The sequence below is a fragment of the Peromyscus californicus genome, unplaced genomic scaffold (genome assembly GCF_007827085.1).
Source record: "Peromyscus californicus insignis strain IS unplaced genomic scaffold, ASM782708v3 Scaffold_6__1_contigs__length_162567912, whole genome shotgun sequence".
Classification (NCBI taxonomy): domain Eukaryota; kingdom Metazoa; phylum Chordata; class Mammalia; order Rodentia; family Cricetidae; genus Peromyscus; species Peromyscus californicus.
This window is the reverse complement of record NW_026294584.1, coordinates 138,059,605-138,086,583: the sequence shown is the minus strand read 5'-3', so window position 1 is coordinate 138,086,583 and position 26,979 is coordinate 138,059,605. Positions and strand designations below refer to the sequence as shown.

Genomic DNA, 26,979 nt, shown 5'->3' with positions numbered 1-26,979 from the left:
CAGAGAGACACTGCCAGCCACCGCCATGACAAGGGAGATATAAGGTACCAGTAAGCCACGAACCATGTGGCAAAGTATAGATTAATAGATATGGGTTAATTTAAGATAGAAGAACTAGATAACTGTTGCTGGAGTTTTCCTGCCTGGCCCACAATCAGGACAAATCTCTCTCACCCGCCAGTCCCAAGCCGCTCAAACCCGATCAAATAAACACAGAGACTTATATTGGTTACAAACTGTATGGCCGTGGCAGGCTTCTTGCTAACTGTTCTTACAGCTTAAATTAATCCATTTCTATTAATCTATACCTTGCCACGTGGCTTGTGGCTTACCGGTACTTTACATCTTCCTTGTCCTGATGGCGGCTGGCAGTGTCTCTCTCACCCAGCTTCTTGTCCTCTCTCTTCTCCTCTCTTAGTCCCGCCTATACTTCCTGCCTAGCCACTGCCAATCAGTGATTTATTCATTGACCAATCAGCAACACATTTGACATATAGACCATCCCACATCAGATAACAAGAAGCCTGCTATGGCCATACAGTTTATAAGTAATGTAAGTCTCTGTGTGTTTACTTGGTTGGATCTGAGTGGCTGCAGGACTGGTGGGTGAGAGAGACTTTTCCTGACCGTGGGCCAGGCAGGAAAACTCTAGCTACAGCCTCCACATGCAAATTTGGTTTCAGGCAAACCAGACTTTCCTCTTCCCCCTATTCTCTATACTAGTCACACTTATTCATCCTGCCTGGCTACTGGCCAATCAGCATTTTATTTATAAATCCATCATAGCAACATATATTTACAGCATACAGGACATCCCACAGCAGGAGATAAAGCAAAGTTCACATCCTGTTCCTTCTGAAGCTGCTCCTCTGAGTTTTCTGCTTCCCACTGTCTTCATAACTCACTCATGGGCACTCTCCACTCACTGGGCCACTGGCCACATCCTGACACAGCTCTGGTTAGCAGCTGTGGGAGGAGGCTGTCTCTCTCCTCATGCCTCTCCTCCCTTGATCCCTGCACTGCTCAGCACAAGCCTTGAGCCTCTTGGGTTCACAGCACTGTTGGGAACAGTTGGGAGAATTAATGGATCACAATATACCAGAGGCAAACCTAAACTAGTTGCTAAATATGGGATCATATGAGTTCCTCCTGCAAATATCTTCCAGCTCATAGCCACATGCTCAGCCTTCAGCTCTTCCAAACACTTCCCTTCTTGAAATCTCCTTTAGCTACTCCCATGTTCATACACATAACTAGTAAACAGCACATGCATAAACACACACACAAACAGCACACCACCATTCCCTCCCCCCCCACACACACACTTTACTCAAACTTGGTCTACCCTATTCAAGGAAGCTCCTTTCAACATTATGAGCCTCTGAATCCCAGCCCACTAGGAAGCCAACGTTCTACACAGGTGCTTCCTCACTATGCATGGGTGCCCTCCTCACTCCTCTACACAGGTGCCCTCCTCACTCCTCTACACAGGTGCACTCCTCACTCTACACAGGTGCACTCCTCACTCTACACAGGTGCACTCCTCACTCTACACAGGTGCACGCCTCACTCTACACAGGTGCACTCCTCACTCTACACAGGTGCACTCCTCACTCTACACAGGTGCACGCCTCACTCTACACAGGTGCACTCCTCACTCCACACAGGTGCCCTCCTCACTCCTCTACACAGGTGCACTCCTCACTCTACACAGGTGCACTCCTCACTCCTCTACACAGGTGCACTCCTCACTCTACACAGGTGCACTCCTCACTCTACACAGGTGCACTCCTCACTCTACACAGGTGCACTCCTCACTCTACACAGGTGCACGCCTCACTCTACACAGGTGCACTCCTCACTCTACACAGGTGCACTCCTCACTCTACACAGGTGCACTCCTCACTATACACAGGTGCACTCCTCACTATATACAGGTGCGCTACAAGTGACCATTCCACAGCATAGCTGCCCTCCTCACCTCTCAGGCTCTGGCATCTCACACCAGACTGCTGCTTGGAGACTCTCTCCTGAATCCAGACACTTTCTCACCAGCATGCTGACATCTCCTCACTGCTTGGGCTCCAGTTCTGCTGTCAAGCCAGGCCTCTGCACGGTCACCCAGACCATGGACCAGACCATTGCTGCTCCACACCTAATCCTTCCACAGACACTTGCCTTGCCCTCCCTACACCATTCTTTATTCAGTAAGTTATTAAGTAACTGAGCTGCTGCAAGGAGAGAAACCAGATATAATAAACTATAATGTCCTGTGTGATTGCTGAATCTATAGAGTATTTCCATAGTGATAAATATGCCTACACATCACTTCACTCCAATCTCAGATGCTCAGGGGTTTTACCCTCTCAGAAAAATATATTTCTAAGTTTTCATATCTCACATACACCACAATAAACCATGCACAATATTCAAGTGGCTTCCAACAACAAATATTTCTCATTTGCATATGTCCTAAGTGTCGTTATTGGTCACTGTAATTCTGTTCTGCTCCTTTCCACATTTATCTTTGGTAGCTAGGATCATAGAGATTAGTAGTTTCTTGTAAGATGAACATGTAGCAACCTCCTGTATTTAGAGAATAAGATTCATTCTCATTCTATGGGTCAGTGAATGTCACCTGAACAAACAAGCCAATTGGGCATGAAAGCATAAGCTATGTGAAGGAAGATGGGTCAAATGAATTGAAACAGTCCTTCTACAGAAGAGTATGTAAGCACTTAGGAACCAGCATAGCATCTACACCTAATCCCTTTACTCTTTACTCAGGAGATGAGTTGTTATTGGATTTCAAAATGGAACTTTAATCCCATTGGCAGAGAAGAGGAACCATTGCAACACAAGCATAAAATACTAAAATTTGCTGGAGAGATGGCTTAGCGGTTAAGAGCACTGGCTGCTCTTCCAAAGGTCTAGAGTTCAATTCCCAGCAGCCACATGGTGGCTCATGACCATCTACAGTGGGATCTGATGCCGTCTTTTGGCATAAAGTCATACATGCAGATAGAGCACTCATATACATAAAATAAATAAATAAAACACTCAAACTTGTGCTTTATTGATCTCTGATAGTGAACTAAATTAGTGTCATATGGGTTTAGTGTTTGGTGTCTGTCATGAACAGCATGGGTTCTGTTGGGAAGCAGTGTGGGAGTGCCTAGGACAGTGATGGTGCACATTCTCCTGTTCACCAACATCTGCAGTTATAACATTTACACCTGACCTGTCAAAGAAAGACTTTCTCTGGACTTGCAACCTGGTCATGGGAGGTGACCTCTCTAATTCTTTGGAATTCCTGGAGCTATTGGGAAGTCTGTTTTATCATAGTAGGCCACAAAGCCTTATGCTGCTCAGTTCCTACATAGTTCATGCTAACAGGACAATTCATGTTGGAAGCTCACCATTTCAGAAACATTGACCATGTAATTAAATTGTGAAGTCTTTGGGGCATGAGATGCTCACCCTGGCAGGGAAATGATGCTGAAGGCTGAGTTCACTCTCTTATCAACCCAACACTCACACCTATATAATGAACCCTGATAAATCTCTGAACATCAGAGCTCAGATGAGTGGCCCCTGGTTGGCCTATTCTGTATACTGCCACTCATTAACATTCTGGGAAGGAGATGCATCCATGGGGTCAATGGAAGTTCCCTTTATGGGACCCTCCCTGACCTCACCTGAAATGTCCCTCCCTTTAGTTCTGCTTTGTATCTTTCTACAAAACAAAACTACAATACTAATAGAACAGAATCGTTAGTTCAGTGTGTCATCCTAGCAACTTATAAATCTGCAGGTATCATGGGATCCTGGGACTCTGCAGATAGTTGACTTGAAGTAATGGCATCCTTGGGAACTCCTGAACTTGAAGCTTGAGTCTGAAATAAGGACAGTCTTGTGGAGGCATGTCCTGAACTTGTAGAATAATTTAATTAGTAAATGAAATGATTTTGGCTACGGTTTACCAGAACAGCCATAAGAAACATTTTGGGGATGGCTGAGAAAGGACAGGCAAGATCATTCATCATCTGAGAAAAGAGTTGTTAAATTTTCTAAGAGTGATAGTGGTATTGTTTTGTTGTGCAATGACAATTTCAGATGATATATACTGAAATATTGCCTGAAGTGTTATGTATCAAACTAGCTCTCAAGTGACCTATCAAGTAACATGTGCATATATATGCATATACACACATATATATGAAATTATCAAAATGTCAACAATCATTACTATAGATGGTAATTGTAAGAGTTTTGATGATACCATCCAGTCAATTGTGTTTCAACATATTCATGATAAGAAATTAAATAGGCCTCCAAGGTGTTAAGCAGCATACAGGCTTCCGTGGGACATACGGGTCTCTTGGATGTCCATCCACAGGGCAGAGGCTATCTGGACCAACATGAGACACAAAAAAATCACTAGGGGTGCCAGTTGAAGGTTGTCTATCATCTTCTTAAACTTGCTGTTGATAAACGTAACTCAGCCCAGGATTAGCCACCCATTGGAGGCCCACATCAGCCTCACGGCACCCATAGCACCTGACACACTAGCCATGAGGACCAAGTTCCTTAAGGTCCCTGGTAGTGCAGGTTTGGGGGACATGAGAAAATGCTGATGGAAGGGCACAAAGTGCCATAGAGTAATATGAGTAATAATATGAGTAAGCACTGAGGATCAAAGTGACAATAGGTACCAATGTCACCCAGTCTGTCTGAATTTGCTGAAGAAGATCTTAAATGTTCTAAACCACACACATACAAAACAGACAACTAAGTTAGGTAATAGAGGGTGCTGTTAACCTGATTGTGGTAGCCATTGCTCAATGCATTTACATATCAAGTCAAGACACTGTAACGTGAAAATATAATTTATTTGTCAATTATACATGAATAAATCCAAAGAGAGAGGAACAAAGAAAGAGAAAAATGGCTAGAAGGACCATATCATACAATTCTATCATCAAATAAGACTTTAGGAATCTAAGAATGGACAGAGAAGCTGGCGTTCTTCTACATATGCACAAAGGGATCCTGTGGAGTCTCTGGTATATGGGTAATTCTCATTATATAAAGAGTAATGAATGAATGAATAAGTATGTATGTGAACCTGCATTATCATATGTAAAACTGTTGACTGCCTACCTAAATTTCTATGGACGTCTCTTCCACAAGAAGTTCTTCCCAGGTGTCTGTGTAATGCTGGATAAAAATTCAATCCATGTCCATGGAGAATGCTTGATTTATAAGTTTTTTTTCTTCAGAATGCTTGATTTATAAGTTTTTTTTCTTCATCTGACAAATTGACTTCTCTTTATCACTGCAAGGGATGTCATTCCAGCCCCAACCAGAAACTCCATGATTTACTATAACACATTGTTCTTTTTCATTATTGGGCTCACCCGGGTGCCAGAACCTGGAGGGAGGAAAGAGCATCAGGGCATTTCCCACAGTGATGCTGGGAAAGAGAAAACAAGCGTAAGCAAACCTCAGGATGCGGTGGGAATTTGTGGAAAGGAGATTCAGGTGTGTACAAATCAACCGTTCTCCACCACCCATGTCTGACATGTCCCTGGAAAACAGGGTCCACCACACTCAGTATTCTCTTAGCTTGTTACTTAACTGTTCTCCCAGAACACATCCCAGAGGCTACTTCATTCTACTTCATACCTAGGGCTTGGTACCCGGGGAAGTCATTCCATGTGCTTATTTATTGCTGAAAGGTCTCTTATTGTCATGTTTTATTAAAGTTTTTTTCCATTTTACAACAGTCTTATTTTAGAGACTGCAGAACTACTTAAAATATCTAGATAATCCACTTATTTCTGTCATCTAGGACAAGTAACTTACTATCCTGGATTCCCACCTGTCTCCTCTGAAGACTGAGAAGGACAGTAGCATCACTACCTGTTTCTCACAACAGAAATCAGGATAGAATGTGGGAACATACTAAGACATTAAAGTTTTTAATAATTACATTAATACAACACACAATAATATCAGAATGTGGGTTTTTGATTTAAGAGAAATAATCAGTTATGGTCTTGACATTAATTATCATTATAAGGATATAAATGAGAGCTGGGGAGATGACTCAGAAATTAAAAGTGCTTGTGCTTTTCCAGAAAATGGGAGAGTTCTGATCCCAGCACACATATTGGCGTAGTCATACCAACTGTGACCTCAATTCTGGAGACTCCAACACCCTCTCCTGGGCTCCATGAGAACCACATATATATGGCACACACTCAAGAGAGACACTGATAAACACACAAATGAAAATAAATTAAATCCTATTGTTAAATATGTAGAGAGACTGAAAGCATAATGAAACCCACCATGATGTAGCACCTTGGTTGAGTGCCCTGGGTACTTATCATGCTACACTCTTCAAACTCAGTTTCCTCATCTCTCCTGGAGTATCAGTGACATGTGTCTCACAGGACTCCTTGATGAGGAAATGGGGAAAAAAGTAACTCCATCCCCAGCACTCACACCAGGAGTAAGCTGTTTCAGTTTCATAACCAACAGCTGGAACACCCTAAAGTCTTCTCATGCTACAGGACACAGGACTCCTCTAGGTAACTCTGGACTCACGTGGCACTTTCATTGTATGGTGTCTGATCAACCCATCGCCACTGTCGGTGACCCGGATCTGAAAGCCCAATATAATAAGCAGCTTTAGGATCCAGGATCTTGATGATGAAATCCTAAGAGGAAAGAAAAATACAGCATTCAGCCTGGATGCAGTAATTCTTTTTCTATTACAGAATTTTTATATGATCTTTTAAAAGTTATTTTAACCATACAAAATTATAGGTCCAATATGATGCACATATGCAAAACGTAAAAATCAAATCCTAGTTCATTTCTCTAGGCCTTTAAATAGTTTTCAAATTTTAGATTAATACACAATAATTACACATTTTTGAGGTACACTGTGATACTTTGACTTATTTCTGGTCACACACAGATGAGAAGACAAAGAAAGGATCAAGGAATAGAAGAGCCACCTCCAACCCCAGGAGTGTCATCTTCTCTGGCTGACCAGGAAACAATGTCATCACTCAGAGGCCTGATTTCCATGACATTGGAAACAGTCTCTGTCCATGATCATAATGAATTATCATCTCAGACTCACTCCCCTTTTTCTTCCCCAACACCATTCCTGAAAGTTGTGCATGAGAGAATTTAGCAGATTTAAGCATTCTCCATTCATAACCTCAGATATTCCATTTCTGATGGCTGGCTGTGACTCTCCTGATTTGACCCCCTTTCCCTAGTCAGCTCTGCGCCCTCCTCTGTTAGGCAGTGGGTACTACAGGAAGCATTAGAGTGCTGAAATCATAAACTGGTCTTTAAGCAGAAACATTTCATCCTTTCCTCCACCCTCAGACGTTACATTTGTGTTGCCATGGTTCCTTGTGGGTTGTTCAGCTTCACTGAAACAGGGGCAAGGTGTAGAATGCCAAGGCTGAAGCAACCTTTCTGGCTTCCTGATGGAAAGCCTTCTGCCACATCAGCAACACCCATGTCAACAAAACTCCCTCTTAGTAAAAAGAGGCAGAGAGCAGGCCAGGCCCAGGCCCCACTCTCTCCCAGGATGCACCTGCTCTTCCTGGCTGTGGATCACCATCAGATGAGCACCCATGCTGGAGCACTTCTCCTCACTCTTATTCCAAGATGATGAGTCATTCGAAGTGAAGTAGCAGTGGGAACTAAATGGCTTCCAATTCTTTGGGCAACAGCTCCAGACTTTGTCTTTAGGGGAAGAAGGAAATGTAAGTGCAATGTCATAAAGTCATTTTAAAAGCTGCATGATGTGGAGACCACATGGCAGCTGGGACTCCACACTTTTCCAGATACAACAAGGAATCCTTGCCCCCTCGCAGATACCAAGCAACCCAAGTCTACCTCTGTTGACACCAATGTCAAGTCTCCTTTGTCCTACTGGGGCGTTGTCAGGGAAAGAGAGTATAAAGGACATTCAGACACTGAGGACATAATGTCAAACTGTCTGGGTATCAAAATAACAGTTTAGTTCTTGGTATAACTCATTATACCAAGAACCAGAACACTTTCATAATTTTAAATTATATTTCACAATATTATATGTTGTATTTAAAAAATACATGTCAATAATCATGGCAGCAAAATTCTGACAGATTTTTAAGTTAGTGATAATAAAAATACTTCATAAAAATATTACAAAGATTCTAGATATAAATGTAAAATAGAATGTCTAAGGAAGTAAAAAAATATAAAAATCCAATGTGTTTAAATATAATTTTTTAAATTTTTGAAAGCATCATTTTAATCATTTCATAATTCTTTATTACAACCATATATGAGTATATTTTTAACAGGTCCATTTCATCAATTACTTAGGGCATTGCTTTTCTTTACACCCCTATTAAGAATAATAGCAGCAGATCAACTTTGTCTACACTAGTTAATTATGTCCGGGGAAGAATTTTAGAGAATAAATTGCTGAGTCAAAGAATCAAATGTGTTGTAAATATAACTCTTAATATCTGTAATAATGTGTTTTTCCATTTTATAATTGAAAAATTGATAGAATAATCTTTTTTAAGTGCAGTGGTTATAGTAGAATGGAGGTGACAGAAATCAGGAGAAACAAAAATCATAAACATTGAATTGAATAACATAGAAAAAACAGAAATAAACAAATAAATACATACATAAGTACATAAATAAATAAAGTCTCCCACCATGATCCTTAACTGCTTATACCAAATAGAGAGAGGTGTAAAATACGTGAAAAATAAAACAAGGAACTGAGAAGCACATTGTGGCAGATACAGGGAGTTATATTCACACACTCATATATATCACTATGTGCTTGTACGGATACAAAGAATGTCAGAGATGAGAAAGCAATCACAGACCAGGAGAAGATAGAAGAATGAATGGCCAGAGCATGCAGTGTTCAGTGAAGAACTTAGAAATTTCATTTTTAGTGGTAAACGTAAACAAGGCTCAGATGACAAAGACTATTGTGCACCATTATGAAGAACTTGGATAGATATAGACAGATACATTAGTCTGTCTCTTGAGAAACCTAACCCAATATTCCACCATAGTGTGGGCTATATGTCCAACATCCTTTCAAAATTACAATGTGGAAAATGGATTTTAAAAAAGATCATTTCTTTACATTTAATTAAAATATAATTATATCATTTTCCCTCCAGTCCCTGCCGTGTTCCCTCCTCCCTCTCAAATTCATGGCCTATTTTTACTGTTCTAAGAGCTACAGACAATTAATACCTGCTGAGAGAGGGAGAATTAATCTTCAGGGATGAGCCTCCTAACTGGTTATCCAATACCAAGTGGTTAGCCTTTAAAAGGTACACTTGTATCAGCCGAACACAGCATAGCAAGGTGCAGTCAGACTTTTCTGAAGGGAAATGGAGAGACAGTGGATCTGAGGGATAAGTGAGTGATGGACCTGGGGGGAGGTGAGGGATGGGAGGCTGCTGCTGTGATGTATTGTATAAAAGAAGAACAGTTAAAAAAAGAAATGAAAGATACAGATGATGAAAAAAAGGTACACTTTTAAATGACCTACCTTAAGTGGACCATCAGGTGATAATAACAATCTGTAAGAATTTGTATAGTTTAGACCCTGTGGACAATTAAACTAACATTTCACACCTGTCATTTCCTCTCCAAAAACCATTACTCAAATTTTAATATAGGATTATCCTATAATACACTAGATCAGTCATCCTCAGAAGTGGTATTCAGATCATTTAAAACAAGTATCTTATGAAAACTCATCCCAACCAAGAGAAAACTGAAGAGATGTGACAGCTAAATACAGTGTTGCCATCTCAGATGAGAGTCTAGTAATCGTGAACTTCATTCAGTGATGACGTCAGTATTCACTCGCTAGTTGTAGCAACCATGTTTGCTTATAAAGATGTTCGTATAGAGGACAGTGTATGTATATGTGGGGTTAGAATGATATCTTTATATCACATGAAATTGTCTATAAATTTTAAAATGTTCTCAGGGAGTCTATTAAAGCCTTAAGTAATTTGTATTCATGATACAAGGTTTCATCATTTTCTTCAAATTATATGTGTGTATGTGTTTTAAGATTTCTTTATTTATTATGCATACGGTGCTCTGCCTGTGTTTATGTCTGCATGCCAGATGAGGGTACCAGATCTCATTACAGATGGTTGTGAAACATCATGTGGTTACTGAGAACTGAACTCAAGACCTCTGGAAGAGCAGCCAGTGCTCTTAACCTCTGACCCATCTCTCCAGCCCCATATACATACTATATATGGTTGATATATTTTGCACCCCAATAAACTTATCTAGGGGTCAGAGAACAGAACAGCCACTATATTAGACATTAGACATAGGTTTAGGTTGTGGTAGCACATGCCTTTAATCCTAGCATTCTGGATGCAGAGATCCATCCTCATCTCTGTGAGTTCAAGACCACACTGGAAACAGCCAGCATTGTGACACACACCTTTAATCTCCGGAAATGATGGCAGGAAGCAGAAAGGTATATAAGGCATGAGGACTAGGAACTAGAGGCTTTTAAGCTTTTAGGCTTTTAGCAGCAATTCAGCTGAGGTCAATTTAGATGAGTATTCAGAGGCTTCTAGTTTGAGGAAACAGGATTGGATAAGCAGTTGGCCAGGTGAGGTCAGCTGTGTGGCTTGTTCTGCTTCTCTGATCTTTCAGAATTCACCCCAATTCCTGGCTCCCGAGTTTGTTTTTATTAATAAGACCTTTTAAGCTTCGTCTTACATTTGGCATCCGACTTGTGGGGTGCCAATTCCCGAAAAAGTCACTTGCCTGTGGCCTTGCAGTTCCCAGCTCAGGCCCAAGCTACACTTGGCCAGTTGTGATGGTGCACGCTAGTAGGATTTGCTGAAGGAGGCAGAGGCCGGAGGATCCCAAGTTCAAGGCCAGCCTGGGAGGCTTGCTGAAGTGTGCTGTGGGATGTTTTGTATGGCAAATGTGTTGCTCTGATTGGTTAGTAAATAAAACACTGATTGGCCAGTAGTCAGGCAGGAGGAAGTATAGGCGGGGCAAGGAGGAGAATAAAGCTGGAAAGTGGAAGGCTGAGTCAGAGACACTGCCAGCCGCCACCAGGACAAGCAGCATGTGAAGATGCCGGTAAGCCACAGCCACGTGGCAAGGTATAGATTTATAGAAATGGATTAATTTAAGCTGTAAGAACAGTTAGCAAGAAGCCTGCCACGGCCATACAGTTTGTAAGCAATATAAGTCTCTGTGTTTACTTGGTTGGGTCTGAGCGGCTGTGGGACTGGCAGGTGAGAGAGATTTGTCCTGACTGTGGACCAGGCAGGAAAATTCTAGCTACAGAGGCGAAGCTATGGCCAGGGCCAGGCCATGCCACAAATGGTGGTAGCGGGACCATGGAGGCAGTGACTGCTGCTCCACATTGCTGGCTGCTTCTCATTGTATTGATCGTGGCAGTGATGCTGTTACTGGGGATGAAACGTTTACCACTGCTTGTTCATAAAACAATTGCCAGAACCATTGTGTTACAAGAAAGCATCGGCAAAGGTAGGTTTGGGGAAGTTTGGAGAGGCAAGTGGTGGGGAGAAGAAGCTGCTGTGAAGACATTCTCTTCTAGGGAAGAACGTTAGTAGTTCTGAGAAGCAGAGATTTATCAGACTGTGCTGTTATGCCATGAAAACATCCTAGGATTTATAGCAGGAGACAACAAAGACAATGGCACATGGACTCAGGGGTGGCTGGTGTCGGATTACCATGAGCATGGATCATTTTTTGATTTCACTCTGTCCACAGCAAGCAGTCTTGCCCATCTTCACATGGAGATTGTTGGTACCCAAGGAAAGTCAGCTATTGTTCACAGAGATTTGAAATCAAAGAATATCTTGATAAAGAAGAATGGAACCTGTTGTGTTGCACACTTGGGACTGGCTCTGAGACATGATTCTGCCACAGACACAATTGATATTGCTCCAAACCACAGAGGAGTCAAAAAAAACCCTGCAGTGAATCATGACTATGCCTAACAACAACTTTGAAATCTTCAAAAAGAGAATGGGACCCCACAACGATGATTTGATTAGGACAATGATAACACCATTATAAACTGCTCAGGACAATTTCAAGATGGCTAGCTGAGACAATCCAGCATCACAGACTACTTGAGCAAGGACTTGAGATAATTAACCAAAAAATACTCTTTTCAAGATTCCCTAAAGATGTCTTCACCCCCAGAGAGCAGGAAGTAATTTTAAGAAAACAATGCCTGTAGCAGGAATCTTAGAGAGTCTTATTAATAAAATCAAACCCGAGGCCAGTTATTGGGGTGAATGCTGGTAGATCAGAGAGACAGAACAAGCCACAGCTACCTCACCTTGCCGGATCCTCAGCTCGTCTTGTCTCCTCAGACTGGAGGCCTCTGAGTCTTCATCCAGAATGGGTCTCAGCTGAATTGCTACTCAAAAGCCTGAATGCTTAACCAGCCAAATGCTTGACCAGCCAAATGCTTCTAGTTTCTGGTCCTCAAGCCTTATAAAACTTTCTGCTTTCTACCACCACTCCCTGGAATTAAAGGCTCGCTTTCTGGGATTAAAGGTGTGAGTCACCATGCCTGGCTGTTTGCAATGTGGCCTTGAACTCACAGAGATCCAGATGGATTACTGCCTCTGGAATGCTAGGATTAAAGGTGTGAGTGCCACCTTTTTCTAGCCTTTGTATTTAGTGGCTGTTCTGTTCTCTGACCCCAGGTAAGTTTATTAGGGTACACAATATTTTGGAGAACACAATACCACCACAAATTCCCACATTCCCAAGAGGTGGGGTGGGTAATTTTTGGTCATTCAATGACTTATGGATAATTGTCATTGCTTAGGATAGTTAGTTACAAGTTGTTATTGTTAATGGTCAGGAAAAAAAAGGTTAGAAAAAGGAGATTAGATTCAGGGTTTGTTGTTTAAAAGAAAAGGAAAAAAAAGAAAAAAGAGGATACAAATAAGAGGTAGATTTGAATCTACTCTGAAAAATAAAAGAGATAGAAATAATAGGATAAAAGGGTTGATTATTGAATCTACTCTGAAAAGAAAAAAGAGAAGATTTAGAAATGATAAGAGGTAGATTTTTTAATCTACTCAGAAAAGAAAAATGAGAGAATATGGATATGATAAGATAAAAAGGTAGATAATTGAATCTACTTTTAAGGAACTACTTGTTTTAAATATTTTACATTGGATTGGATTTTCTACGTTGTATATAAATTTGGTATTGGACTCACCAAACTAGGATAAATAATGAAATTTTTTTTGTCTGAATTTGTCAAATATTAATGGACTGGACATTAGTAATGTATATAATGGAGTTTTTTGTCTGAGTCAAATGTTATTGGACTAGACATTGTTAATGTAATTCTTGACTGTATATATTGTATATACTTTTTCTTATATTAGTTATAATTTTTTATTTTAAACAAAAAAGGGAAATGTGGTTGATATATTGTGCACCCCAATAAACTTATCTGGGGGTCAAAGAACAGAATAGCCACTACATTAAACATAGAGGTCAGGCAGTGGTAGCACACGCCTTTAATCCTAGCATTCCGAAGGCAGAGATCCTTCTGGATCTCTGTGAGTTCAAGGCCATAATGGAAACCACCAGGCATGGTGACTCACACCTTTAATCCCAGCACTTGAGATCTCATGTCTTGCTTGGGAAAGACGCATGCCTTTAATCTCAGGAAGTGATGGCAGGAAGCAGAAAGGTATATAAGGCAAGAGGACTAGGAACTAGAGGCTTTTAAGCTTTTAGACTTTTAGCAGCAATTCAGCTGAGATCAATTCAGATGAGGATTCAGAGACTTCCAGTTTAAGGAAACAGAATCAGCTGAGAAGTTAGCAAGGCGAGGTCAGCAGTCAGCTGTGGCTTGTTCTGCTTCTCTGATCTTTCAGAATTCACCCCAACACCTGGCTTTTCTGGGTTTGTTTTTATTAATAAGACCTTTTAAGATTCGTGCTACATATGTGTATATATATATATATATATATATGTGTGTGTGTGTGTGTGTGTGTGTGTGTGTGTGTGTGTGTGTGTACTGAGGTAGGAAATAGCAAGTGTGCAGAGATGGTTCAGAAAGAAGCAGAAGCTAGAAAAATCTAATACAATAGAACCTTTTACAAACAAGACTTGTGTAGACAAATGGAGGCATACATATCAGACCTTCTGGTCTGATACAAATGTACATGGGGACTCCACTTCTCAGTACATGCCACTTGGGAATCTATTAGAAATATCACACAACTCAGGCAGACATCCCCTACTCAAGTGTAGGCCATAGCAGCCAGAAGAACTAGAAGACATATTCAGACAGAGACTCAACTGCTGGACCAGAGGCCACTAGGCCACCAGAACTCCAGATAGACCTCCCTCCCCAGGACTTCCTCCACTCTCTTAGTGCACCCCAGACACTACCCCCAATCGCTCCTCCCCTAATCACAATGTCCCAGCCCCCAATTGAGATGGAGAGCCCATCCTCAACAAGAGGCCAGGCCAGCTGCCAGAAGTCCAGTCCTCAGCTTGGGAGAAGAACCTCTGTTCAACCACAGACCACACAGAATTAAAGACCAAAAATGAAAGAGAAACCAAGAAATAAAACACCCACCAAAGATAAACTTGACACCTAGTCGTAAAATCACCCCAAACCCAGATGCCTGGATGCCAGGCTAAGAATACAATCAACAACAGCCATGGTGATATGTTACCACCAGAACCCAGCTGTCCTACTACAGCAAGTCCCGAATATCCCAACACAGCCAAAGTACAAGAAAAAGACCTTAGAACCAACTTTATGGAGATGATAGAGGTCCTTAAAGAGGAAAATGTATAAACCCCTTAAAGAAATCAAGAAAAACACAAACAAAAAATTGGTGGAAATGAATAAACCCCATAAAGAAAGCCAAGAAAAAGCAGACAGTTGAAGGAAATGAATAAAACCACTCAAGACCTGGAAATGTAAATAGAAGCAATAAAGAAAACACAAAATGAAGGAATTCTGGAACTGGAAAATCTAGGTAAGTGAACGGGAACTACAGATACAACCAAGAGAATACAAGAGAGGGAAGGGAGAATCTCAGGCATTCAAGATACAATAGAAGAAATAGGTACTTCAGCCAAAAAAGTACTAAATCTAAAAAATTTCTGACACAAAACAGCCAGGAAATCTTGCACTCTATAAAGAGATCAAAGCTAAATATAATGGGAATAAAACAAGGAGAGAATCTCAGCTCAAAGGCTCAAGAAAATTTTCCTAATCTAAAGAAGGAGATGCCTATAAAGGTACAAGAAGCATACAGAACACCAAATAAATTGAACCAGAAAAGAAAGTCCCCTCACCACATAATAATGAAAACACTAAGCATATAGAACAAATAAAAATTATTAAAGACTGCAAGGGGAAAAGACCAATTAACATATAAAGGCATACCTATTAGAATTACACCTGACTTCTCAGTGGAAACTATAAAAGCCAGAAGGGCATGGACAGAAGCACTGCAGACTCTAAGAGACCATAGATGACAGCCCATACTACGATAGCAAAACTTTCAATCAATGTAGATGAAGATATGATATTTCATGATAAGTTCTAATTCAAAGAACATCTATCCACAAATCCAGCTCTACAGAAGGTAATAGAAAGAAAACTCCAACCCAAAGATGTTAACAATGCCTATAAAAACACAGGAAATAAATATCTCACTCCAGCAAAACCAAAAGAAGGTAAGCACACACTTATACACATACCACCACCAATAATAACAACAATAACAAAATAACAAGAATTAAAGTCATTGGTCATTGATATCTCTCAGTATCAATGGACTCTATTTCCTAAGAAAAAACACACAGAATAACGGAATGGAAGCAAAACCAGGATCTACCCTTCTGCTGCATACAAAAAACACACCTCAATATCAAAGATAGACATTACCTCAGAGTAAAGGGTTGGAAAAAGATAGTCCAAGCAAGTGAACCTAAGAAGCAACCTTGAGTAGGCATTCTAATACCTAACAAAATAGACTTCAAACCAAAATTAATCAAAAGAGACTGGGAGGGGCACTTCATACTCATCAAAGGAAAATCCACCAAGATGACATTTCAATTCTTAACATCTATGCTCCAAATGCAAGGACACCCAAGTTTTTAACAGAAACACTACTAAAGCATAAATCACACATTTATCCTCACACATTGATAGTGAGAGGCTGCAATAACTCACTCTCACCAACAGATAGGTCATCCAGACAAAAACTGAACAGAGAAATATTGGAGCTAACACACATCATGAACCAAATGGACCTAACAGATATCTACAGAGCATTTTCACCCAAACACAAAAGAATAAACCTTCTTCTCAAAGCATCACAGAAACTTCTCCAAAGTTGACCATATACTGGGTCACAAAGCAAGTTTCAACAGATACAAAAAAATATGGAATAACCCCCTGCATCCTATCAGACCACCACAGATTAAAACTGAATTTCAACAGCAACAGAAATAAAAGAAAGCTTACAAACTCATAGAAACTGAACAACTCTACTGAATGACTGATGGATCAGGCAGAAATAAAGTAAGAAATTGAAGACTTTGTAGAATTCAATTATAATGAATACACAACATACCTAAAACTATGGAACACAATGAAAGCAGTGCTAAGAGGAAAACTCATAGCACTAAGTGCCTACATTAAAAAACTGGAGAGATCTCATGCTAGGAACTTAACAGCACACCTGAAAGCTCTAAAACAAAAAGAAGTGAACACACAAAAGAGGAGGAAACAATAGGAAATTATCAAACTGTGGGCTGAAATCAATAAAATAGAAACAGAGAATAATCAAAGAGTCAATGAAACAGCCAAACATTAGACAGATCTTTTGGAAACCCGCAGAAGTGGGGAAGGAAGGATCATAGGAGCCAGAGAGGTTGAGGATACCAGACTGTATACACGTTATGGTTGTGTAGATTGATGTTCTTGTGGGACTCCTAACAGTGGGAGTGGGGGTGTCTCTGACTCTTTTGCCTGCCCTTGGGACCTTTTCCTCCTACTGGATTGCCTTGGTCAGCCTTGACATGAGGGCATTATGGTGATATTTTATTTGTACTGAAATGTGATTTTATTTGTATGTTAATAAATAAAGTTGCCTGGGGGTCAGAGCTAATAGCAAGCCATTTTTTATCTTTTAGGAGAATGAAGGTTAAGGAATCTGAAGAAAACTGGACAAACGAGACAACTGAAGAAAAGGGACAAATCATCTATCCCAGTAAACAGAGTGAAATGGCCTATGGGTATACCACCTAAAAAAATTTTATAAGTCTTCCTAAATGTTTGTTTCTGCTCTTCTCTAAAGAAATTTAACACTGTTGGTCTTTTAATAGTCCCAGTTCAATTAAAATTTAAAGCTGACTTTGGATTTGAAGAATGGCTCTCTCCTTTTTTAAACTCAAGCATGTTGTTTAAAGGAAAATGCAAACTCCCTGTATCATGCCAGAAGAAGAAAGCCATCTTCTGCTATGGGACAGGAGAAAAACTAAATTAATTAAGGGACTATTCTATTACTAATCTCAACTCTTTGATTCTATTCTGATTCTTTAAACTTTTCTTAAAGTATGAATTTTATATCAAAATTTACAAGATTAATTTATATATATATATATATATATATACATTTTAAACTTTGTTAAGATATGAATGGTCATATAGAGTACTAACTAATTCTAGAAAAAAAAGGCTTCAATTAGCTGCATATATATGTCTTTGTGTTCGAGTCTCTTATCAGTTTTCTGCAGGAAATCACAGCCAGGCCTAACATCAACTGAAGTCTCCAGGAAGAAGATGGGGCCCCACAATAACAACAATTCAACGTGGATGATAATAATATCACTAAGCTGACAAACATCATCTACAGGTCAGCTTCAGACTGCAAAGTGCTCAGAGCAGTTTTTAGAGGGCTAGCTGAGATGATCCAGTTTCAAATACTACTTGAGTAAGGACTTGAGATAAACTCTGAACTTTGGCATTATGCTCAAACTGGACAACGAAGGATATAGCTACCTTTCCTAGAAATTGACAGTTAACTGCTGTGGGATGGTCTGTATGTCAAATGCTCTGATTTGTCAATAAATAAAACACTGATTGGCCAGTGGCCAGGCAGGAAGTATAGGCAGGACTAACAGGGAGGAGAACTGAGAGAACAGGAAGGTGGGAGGAGTCACTGCCAGCCGCCGCCATGACAAGCAGCTTGTGAAGATGCTGGTAAGCCACGAGCCACGTGGCAAGGTATAGATTTATAGAAATGGATTAATTCAAGATATAAGAACAGTTAGCAAGAAGCCTGCCACGGCCATACAGTTTGTAAGCAATATAAGTCTCTGTGTTTACTTGGTTGGGTCTGAGCAGCTGTGGGACTGGCGGGTGTCAGAGATTTGTCCTGACTGTGGGCCAGTCTGGAAAACTCTACCTACAATTAACGTAAAATTTTTCTTTTCAGGATAAAGATACCTTCACCCGTACCTAGCAGGAAGCAATTTTAAGAATACAACGCCCACATTCCCAAAGAGGTGGTGTGGGGCAGGTGGATTTTTAGTCTTTTAATGGGTTTTGGGTCTGGGATAACTTTTATTGTTTAAGGGGGTTGGTAACAAGTTGTTGTCAAGGGTTAGGAAAAGGGCTAAGCAAAGGAGATAAGATTTAAGATTCTTGTTTAAAAAAGAAAAGAAAAAAGAAAAAGAAAAAGACAATTACTAGTTTTAAATACTTTACATTGAATTGGATTGTTTTATATTATATACAAATTATATATATTGAAATTGATATTGTTAGAAAATGCTATATGTATATTTCTAATTGTACTTATACCGTTCATTTAACAATGTAATGCAATTTTCTGATTCTTGAATGTTATTATTACCAACTATTAGGATATAAAGAAATGAAAGTTAGTAGTTAGACATTATAATTGAACTTGTAGTCATATTAGGTATGTTTTCAAGATTGAGCAGATATATTTTAGATAGACAGGTCATCTTCAAACCCTTCAGAGATCTACAGAATATGGCATTTAAAATGTTTTAATAACTTAGAAAATTTTTCTTTTTGTTATGACTATGAGACATATCGGCTCCTGGCAGTACCAATCTACTTCAGAGAGAATATGGGCATTGAAGAAACTGCATATGGAGTTAACTTTCATTGTGGCAGAAGTTAGACACTGGACAAAAAGTATCCTCGAATCAACTTCTAACAACAGGACAAAATGGACAGACAGGACATGAAACAAAGGACTACTGATTCTTGCCAAAACAAGTGTGGTTATGGCTTTATCAAAAGGCATCTTCTAAGGCCAGGACAATATGGCACCATCCCTGAAGTGGCCTTCACAATTCAGAAAAGGTACAGTGCCCTTTTCTTCGAAGGCAGCTGAACAGGCAGTGGGCTGATGGCTTCTGATGTGCAGTGGAACGACAGATGAAACCGTTATTCTTGAAGAGTAACTAAACTCACACCTCTTAATAGTAGACTGGCATTTAATAGAAGGATATGGAGAAGAACAGGATGCTGAGATGAAGCCACACACACACATAGCCAAGAAGAATGGACAGCTGAATTCAAAAACCATCAACAATTTCCACAATTTAAAATCCTGAATCATGACATGACACTAGTGGAATTCAGGTGTTTCTGGTACATTGACTGCTCTCACCCAATGTGAGGTCAAACTGTTGACCTTGTGTACATCCCACTTCACAAATAAGCCCCAACACTCAGGTGACTGTCCAGGCAGCTGGCTGTTTCTGTCAACTCACATTTTTTTTGGAAGTTGCTTGCATGCACTTTCTGTTTTTATTTTTTATTCGGTAATATTATTTCCTTCTTGGGTCTCTGAGGGAGTTGAAGATTAGTTAGTTATAGTTGAAGATTAGTTAGGATAGAAAGTAAATTAGGTACATTTTGGACTTACCAAAATAGGATAGATAATGGAATTATTTTCTCTGAATTTGTCAAATACAAATGGACTAGACATTGTTTAGGTATTTATTACTTGTATATATGGTATATAGTTATTGTACTTTTGTATATAGTTTTTCTTATGTTAGTTATAACCTTTTTCCTTTTTTCTTTTTATTAAAATAGAAAAGGAGAAATATGGTGATATTTTATTTGTACTGAAATGTGATTTTGTTTGTATGTTAATAAATAAAGTTGCCTGGGGGTCAGAGCTATTAGCAAGCCATAACGAAAGCTGGGTGGTGGTGGTGCACGCCTTTAATCCCAGCTCTTGGGAGGCAGAGCTAGGCGGATCTCTGTGTGTTCAAGGATACAGCCAGCATGGAGACACACGCCTTTAATCTCAATACCAACCATAGAAGACCTGGATGTCTGTGCAGATGGGCAGTGACTAGGAGGTCATGTGTTTGGGTTTACAGCTGATGAGAAGGAAGAACAGAAACACTATAAAAAGACAGACACACAGGAAGTAGGTCTCTTTCGGAGAGGTAGGACAACAGTGACAGTGAAGGTAAGGTTTTTAGCTCTTAGCTATTACACCGACCTCTTGGCTTTCATCTCTGTATTGGCTCTGTGTTTCTTATTTAATAAGATGGTTACATCTACAGGGTATGTACCTAGTCTTACTGTAACTTGTCATGCTATGTTCAGTTAATATGCCTGAGAGACACGATCATTTTTGGAAGGAAATGGAGGAAGAGTGGATCTGGGGGAGAGGGGAGGTGGGGAAGAGAACTGGAGGAATGGAGAGAAGAAAAACTGCATTTGTGATGTAATGTATGAGAGAAGAAAAGTGGAAAGAAAGGAAGGAAGGAAGGTAGGAGAGAGGGAGGGAGGGAGGAAGAGAAAAAGGGAGGGAGGGAGGAAGGGAGGGAGGGAGGAGGATCTCTGTGGAACCATTACACCCTATAGCCAGAAACAAAACACTTAGGCACATTAATTCCTACCTTCTATGGGTTTTGAGCAGTTCAATTCTGTGTAAGTTAGATCTTTTATAGCTTTTATTTCTTCAAGAAGTTGAGAGTACTTTTGATAATAAACTGTAAAACAAACAACAAACAAATAAAAAACAGAACCCAAACCACTCATTTTCATGAAAGAATTATTGCTTTCTACTTTCTCCGTACTGATACACAGATCTACTAAGTCCTGATTACCTAAGTAGACAAAGCCTGTCTACAATTCCCATCACCCCACAGTTAAAGCAGCCCTTAATCTCCTTTTTTGAAACCACAGGTACTTCCAGAACTCATAGAAATGTGAGTGATTTGAAAGGCAGGACAAACCCACTGTCATGACTCTTAAAGGGAGTGAACCATTATTTGTGAAATTATTAAGGCCACTCCACATTGTTAAAAGGAGATTTATTTAATGGTGTAACTTACAAATTAAGGGATAGGTAGGTCGCAGGGTCTGGGGAAGGTGTATCGCAGTCCAGCGGTGTTCTCTGGAGCTCTGCTTGGCCCACCTCCACCATCCAGGGTCCCAGAACAGAGAGAGCGCTCCCCGATCCAGATCTCAGGTCCCCAGGCGCCTCCCTTGGCCCCGCCTTGTAGGCGTGACAGTTGCCGAAGTCTCAATGGGGGTTGGAACTTCCAGATCAAAGCTGGAATGACTACCCACTACATCTCCCCCTTTTTGTCTAAATAAGAAAGTTGTAACCTAATACAAGACTATATACAAAGGAATGGTTATCAAATATTGTCCAGGAATAATGAGGGATAACGACCTAGATAAGATGGAACTACAACCAATGTAAACAATATCAAGCAAGAAACACATACTAAAATCCAGAGAAGTATAGAGCATAGGTAAATGGCATGTTACAAAGATCATTCCAAAAGGTGTCCTATCCTAAAGAACCTGAATCTAATACTTAATATGTTCTATCTACTAAGTTGTAACTATAACTGCTAGTCTTCAATCCCATCAAAGACCTGAGAAGGAATATAATGGTACCTGAGAGATGGTAGATGGATGCAAGCAACTTTCTGGAATCTTGCAAGAGTAGACTGAGACAGCTGGCAGCCTGGATAGTCACCTAATGTTTCTTAGCATTGTTGGTGCATTCAAATTGGCTACAGGCCTAAAGTATCTGACAGACTAGTATTATACCCTTCTGATGTCTTTGATGTGGTTAAAGACTAGATACTTACAATTATCCTTAGTTATGATAAAAGATAAGTTAGATATAAAGCCTTAAACTCACAAATATAAGATAGATATCTTCTTTTATATTATAACTATAATTCTTACTCGATAATTATTTTGTTATATGTAATATTACTATGTTGAAGTTAAAACCTTCCTTTTTGAAAAAGAAAAAAAAGGGGAAGTGCTGTGGATATCACTTTATATAAATAAAGCACTGATTGGCCAGTGACCAGGCAGGAAGTATAGGCAGGACAAGGAGAGAGGAGAATTGAGGAAGGAGGAAGGAAAGGGAGACTAGCTGGAGCCACCGCCAAGACAAGGAAGATGTAAAGTACCGGTAAGCCACGAGCCACGTGGCAAAGTAAAGATTAATAGAAATGGGCTGAATATAAGAGTGAGAGCTAGACAATGATAGGCCTGAGCTAATGGCCAAGTAGTTTAAATAATGTAAGAGTCTGTGTGTTTATTTTGTAAGTGGGCTCCGGGACTGGCAGGACTTGGCGGTGGGAGCTGGAGAAAAATTCTCCAGCTACAAACCATACCCTTCAATGTTAACATAAGATGAAAACGCTAACTCTTGTGGGAGATGAAGCAGACATAGATATTTGTATTTAAGGATGTAAACTGTCTTGGCTTTGGGAGGAAAGGGGGATAGCTAATTCTGAGTAGACCTAGGTTATTTTAGAATGTGAAATTAAAAATAACTCAACATGTATCTATGGAGCATTGTTTTCTTCCTTAAACTCTCCTCATTTCAACCAGCTTACTCCTCCATGAACATGTTCACTCTCTCCCAGTTTACAGCTGTGTGGCTTCTCTCTAGAACTGAATTTCTTCACTTTCCTCCCAGAGTCTTGTCCTCCTTACCCCAATACTTTGGCTTCCTCCATTTCACTCACACCAGGTTTGAAATGGATCATCAAAAATACCCCAGGATAATTAGTTAGCCATCTTGCTATTGGACTTGACCCAGTTCTCCTCCTCCTCAGCACTTAACACATTGCTCTGTCCAGGATTTGCATCACTGTTTTTTGCCATCACTTCTTGTTGTCTTTTATAATCTCTTCTCCCTCCATCCACCTTTTAAAATGTAACACTTCCTACAGTCTTGTCACGATGCTTCCTCCTCATACAAACTATCCCCGAGTGATGCCATGTATTGCTATGGTCTTGCCTGCTGCCTGTACGTGCGGGATTTTGTGCTCACTAAACACAAATATATTAGGTTCAACTCAATATGCCCAAAACTCAAATCAACACGTGCCAACTTAAACCTATAACTTATCCTAGATTGTCTACCTCTTTGAATAACTTCATGGTTGCTGAGTTTACATCATCAGAATATTAAAGACACACTGTACTTTATGAATCCCTTAATCCCTGGTCTCTATATTCATCAGCATCTACTTCCTTGGTGTTGTACTCTTCACCATTCAAAGTCAACTCTTCTCATGTTCTTCAGAAACTTATCTTATTATCAGGTTAGAAATAGGCCTTCTCATTTCCCTTTTAGTCCTGGTAACTCTGTTTTCAGAGTCCTGCAAAAGTACTTTCTATAATCTAAATTACCTACATTAATTCTCTATTTGAAATATTGCAATGGTTCTCCATGGCTGTGATGCCTTCCAAAAAATTACTACAACTTTTTAACTTCTGTATCCACACACCAAGCAATGTGATTTTCAAATTTCCTTGGTTAACAAAAGAAAAAAGATGAAGTCTTCTGTGTGAGCTGCCTCCTAGACTTCCTTTGGCCAAGAGAATGTGCAAAATCAACTATGATCTACTCTTAAGTTAAGTTTTTAAAAGATTTATATATTTATTATATATACAGTGTTCTGACTACATGTTTACCTGAAGGCCAGAAGAGGGCACCAGATCTCATTACATATGTTTGTGAGTCACCATGTGGTTTATGAGAATTGAACTCAAGACCTCTGGAAGAGTAGCCAGTGCTCTTAACATTTGAGCTATCTCTCCAGCCCTTGTGTTAAATATTTTGAGAGACCTGGCTCATGGTCACCCTCAATCATGGAAGTCTGCAAGCTGCTATGTAAAAAAGCCAGGACATCCTAAGGAGTTGTATAAAGGTAGGTCATACTGTTTTAAGCTGGCTGCCTCTTCTTGGGAGCTGAGGTGCCTGGACTGGTAACTGACCACATACACACGTCTAAGTTCAGCTAGGACCAGAGAAGCCACTCAGTGGAGATCAGCCTAAACTGACAAACCACAGAAGCATGAGATAAGTAAGACATTGTCTTAGCTTCTTAAATTTATGCTGATTTATTAAGCAGAAAACCATACTTGATTAAAAAATATTTAGGAGAAAAATTGAGTTTTTCATAATGGGGCACAACACAAGCTCTGCATGCCGCTATGTCTACCTAGGGAAATGTCATTTCTTCTTCACCTAGAACTGTGTACTTCAGTCATTCATGCTTCTGTCTCATACCTCTGTGACATTCTTGGTACACACAATTCTAGACATAGCTTCTTCTAGGAAATCTGTGTCAGCATAAGACTTCCTGGACAATGTTGCAGAACTAGTCCATTTTTTCTTCATTTTTTTAGACATAGATTTTTACATACTCCAGGCTAGCTCCACACTTGCTGTCCTCCTGTCCTAACATCCTGAGTAGCTGGGATAATAGGAGTGTGTCATAGTACCTGGCCAACAATGATTTGTTCACTCTCCTCTAAGATTCTGGAGAACAGAGTCCATGTTATTCCTGGACTCTGTCTGTTAGACACACTGTGAGACATACAGTAAATGGCTACTACTTGGTTCAAGTGAATGAGTAAAACACCCTAAATATACTAGTTTGCATGCATTTTAAAATTTTCAGAAATTCTAGAATCTTTGATGAGCAGAAATCCACCCATTTGCTCAGTTGGCTTCTAGATTTCACATAATCCTGGGCAGGACAGAGCAATTATAAATTAGCTAAAGAACACTTCTTGGATAATTTCTTGCTAACTCCTTCTTGTCCACACTTATCCCAAGATGAAGGAACCCTATACACACACAGCTTGTATACACATACAGCTCAACTTCTCAATGCCAATGAGAAAACAGATTTGATCTCCCAGTCTAACAAAGACAACACTCCACATAGTTCACTCCACAAACCCACATACATTCATAAATGCACTCCAGTTTCTCTAATGAGATAGATTTCTTTTTCCCCAAGACAATAGTTAGATCCAAGGACAAACTAAAAGCCACAATGTAACTCCTTGAATTATTTTCCCCCTAACAATATTTCTTCCCCATACTCTGTTAAATGCCGGTGCTACAGCAGACCCTCTCTTCACGTAAGGCAGACATATTGATTCATCGGGGATACGTACAGATAAAAGCAGCCAAGAATGCGATGGCCAACAGCAGGAAAAGTGCCATCAGTGATGTGAAGAGCAGTGAGGGGCGGCCAGGCTTACTTAGAGGAGAGGTGGGCTTCTCTTTGGGAGCTGGAAGGAGAGCACAGTCACCTCATGAGTGATAAGTTTCACCCTTGTTTCTGCTTTTCCTCCCCGTCTCCCTATTCTCCATTTCACATAATCACTAATAGTGTGACCATTTGAAATAATGGAAAAATAACGTCCATTGTAAAAAACATTACAAAATACATAAAAGAACACACACTATGAAATAACTGGTATTAATATTTTGAGACCTGAAAAATAATGTGAATACATATTCACAAAAATGCTTTGATCAAATCCTTTCACCAAGTTCTTTTTTGGTGGTAGGAGGTGTAATGGGCTAGGATCTCACTATGTAGAGCACGCTGGTCTCAAATCCTTGGTGATCCTCCTGCCTCTGTCTCTGGAGTGCTGGAATTACACCACACTGGCCCTTTCAGTAAATTTTAAAGGATGTACATATAATATGTTTTCTGACATGGTGACACAATGTAAGTACTGCCACCTGCCTGTGACTTTCCTTTTACACTGTCTTGTAGGTACATTTTCATGTCACCTTGTTTTCTTGGTGTTCTTTACTGTGGTTGCAGCACTATATATTCTAATACCATCCAGACTGTCTGAACATTAAAGACTCATATACAATAAAAGGTAAATATTTCTAGTCATATTCCACTTCTTTAGCATATGGTCAGTCTGCTAGTCACTGACTCATGACTGGAAACCGTTTGCTAGATGAAGATAAAATGTAGTGGAGAGCACCTGCCTACGGAGGGAGAGGTTCTGCTTTGATCTATAGTATAAAAGAAAAAGTTCCTTCAAGATAAAAGCTCCACTCAGAAACAGTTTTCATAAAGTTATAATATACTGACAAAATAGAGGGGAAAAGCTCAATACTGAAAAGTATGATTTCATTTTATGTTCATTTTTATATAGCCGGTAATGCTATATACAAGATATGTATATATACAAGAATGCAGGATACAAGGTATAGTTTCTGTAAATGGCAAGAGCAAAAACAATGCCAAACAAACTTTTCTTTACCACTAGAAAACTCTATAGCCCTTAAAGTCACTCTACAAATAATTCAATCCCCTGCGACTCCAGTAAAATCCCAGACATGAGCACAGAGAGGATTAGTAACCAACATCACCCAAAGTTTATTATTGACTCTTCCTTTATCCTTCCCCCTACATTAAGTCCAGAATTTTTTTTTTACCTGTAGCAGAATCTGAGTAGATGCCTGAGGAGTTAGATTCATTCTTGAACTTCACTTCTGCATAGGTGATTTCTGAAGCCAT

At 39.8% G+C, this 26,979-nt stretch overlaps 2 protein-coding genes across 2 annotated transcripts; one reads left to right on the top strand and one right to left on the bottom strand.

The window, feature by feature from the left end:
- Positions 1–5,292: 5,292 nt before the first annotated feature.
- On the bottom strand, positions 5,293–26,979 carry LOC128099400 (C-type lectin domain family 4 member A-like). The gene is made up of 6 exons (XM_052721300.1): positions 26,898–26,979; positions 25,607–25,723; positions 21,049–21,141; positions 7,628–7,779; positions 6,616–6,728; positions 5,293–5,434 (listed from the first exon to the last, which is right to left on the bottom strand). Exons 1-6 carry the CDS (start codon positions 26,977–26,979, stop codon positions 5,293–5,295), a joined length of 699 nt encoding a protein of 232 aa, XP_052577260.1.
- On the top strand, positions 11,451–12,077 carry LOC128098634 (TGF-beta receptor type-1-like). Its single transcript, XM_052719930.1, is given in 1 exon segment — positions 11,451–12,077. A coding segment is annotated over 1 exon segment (627 nt).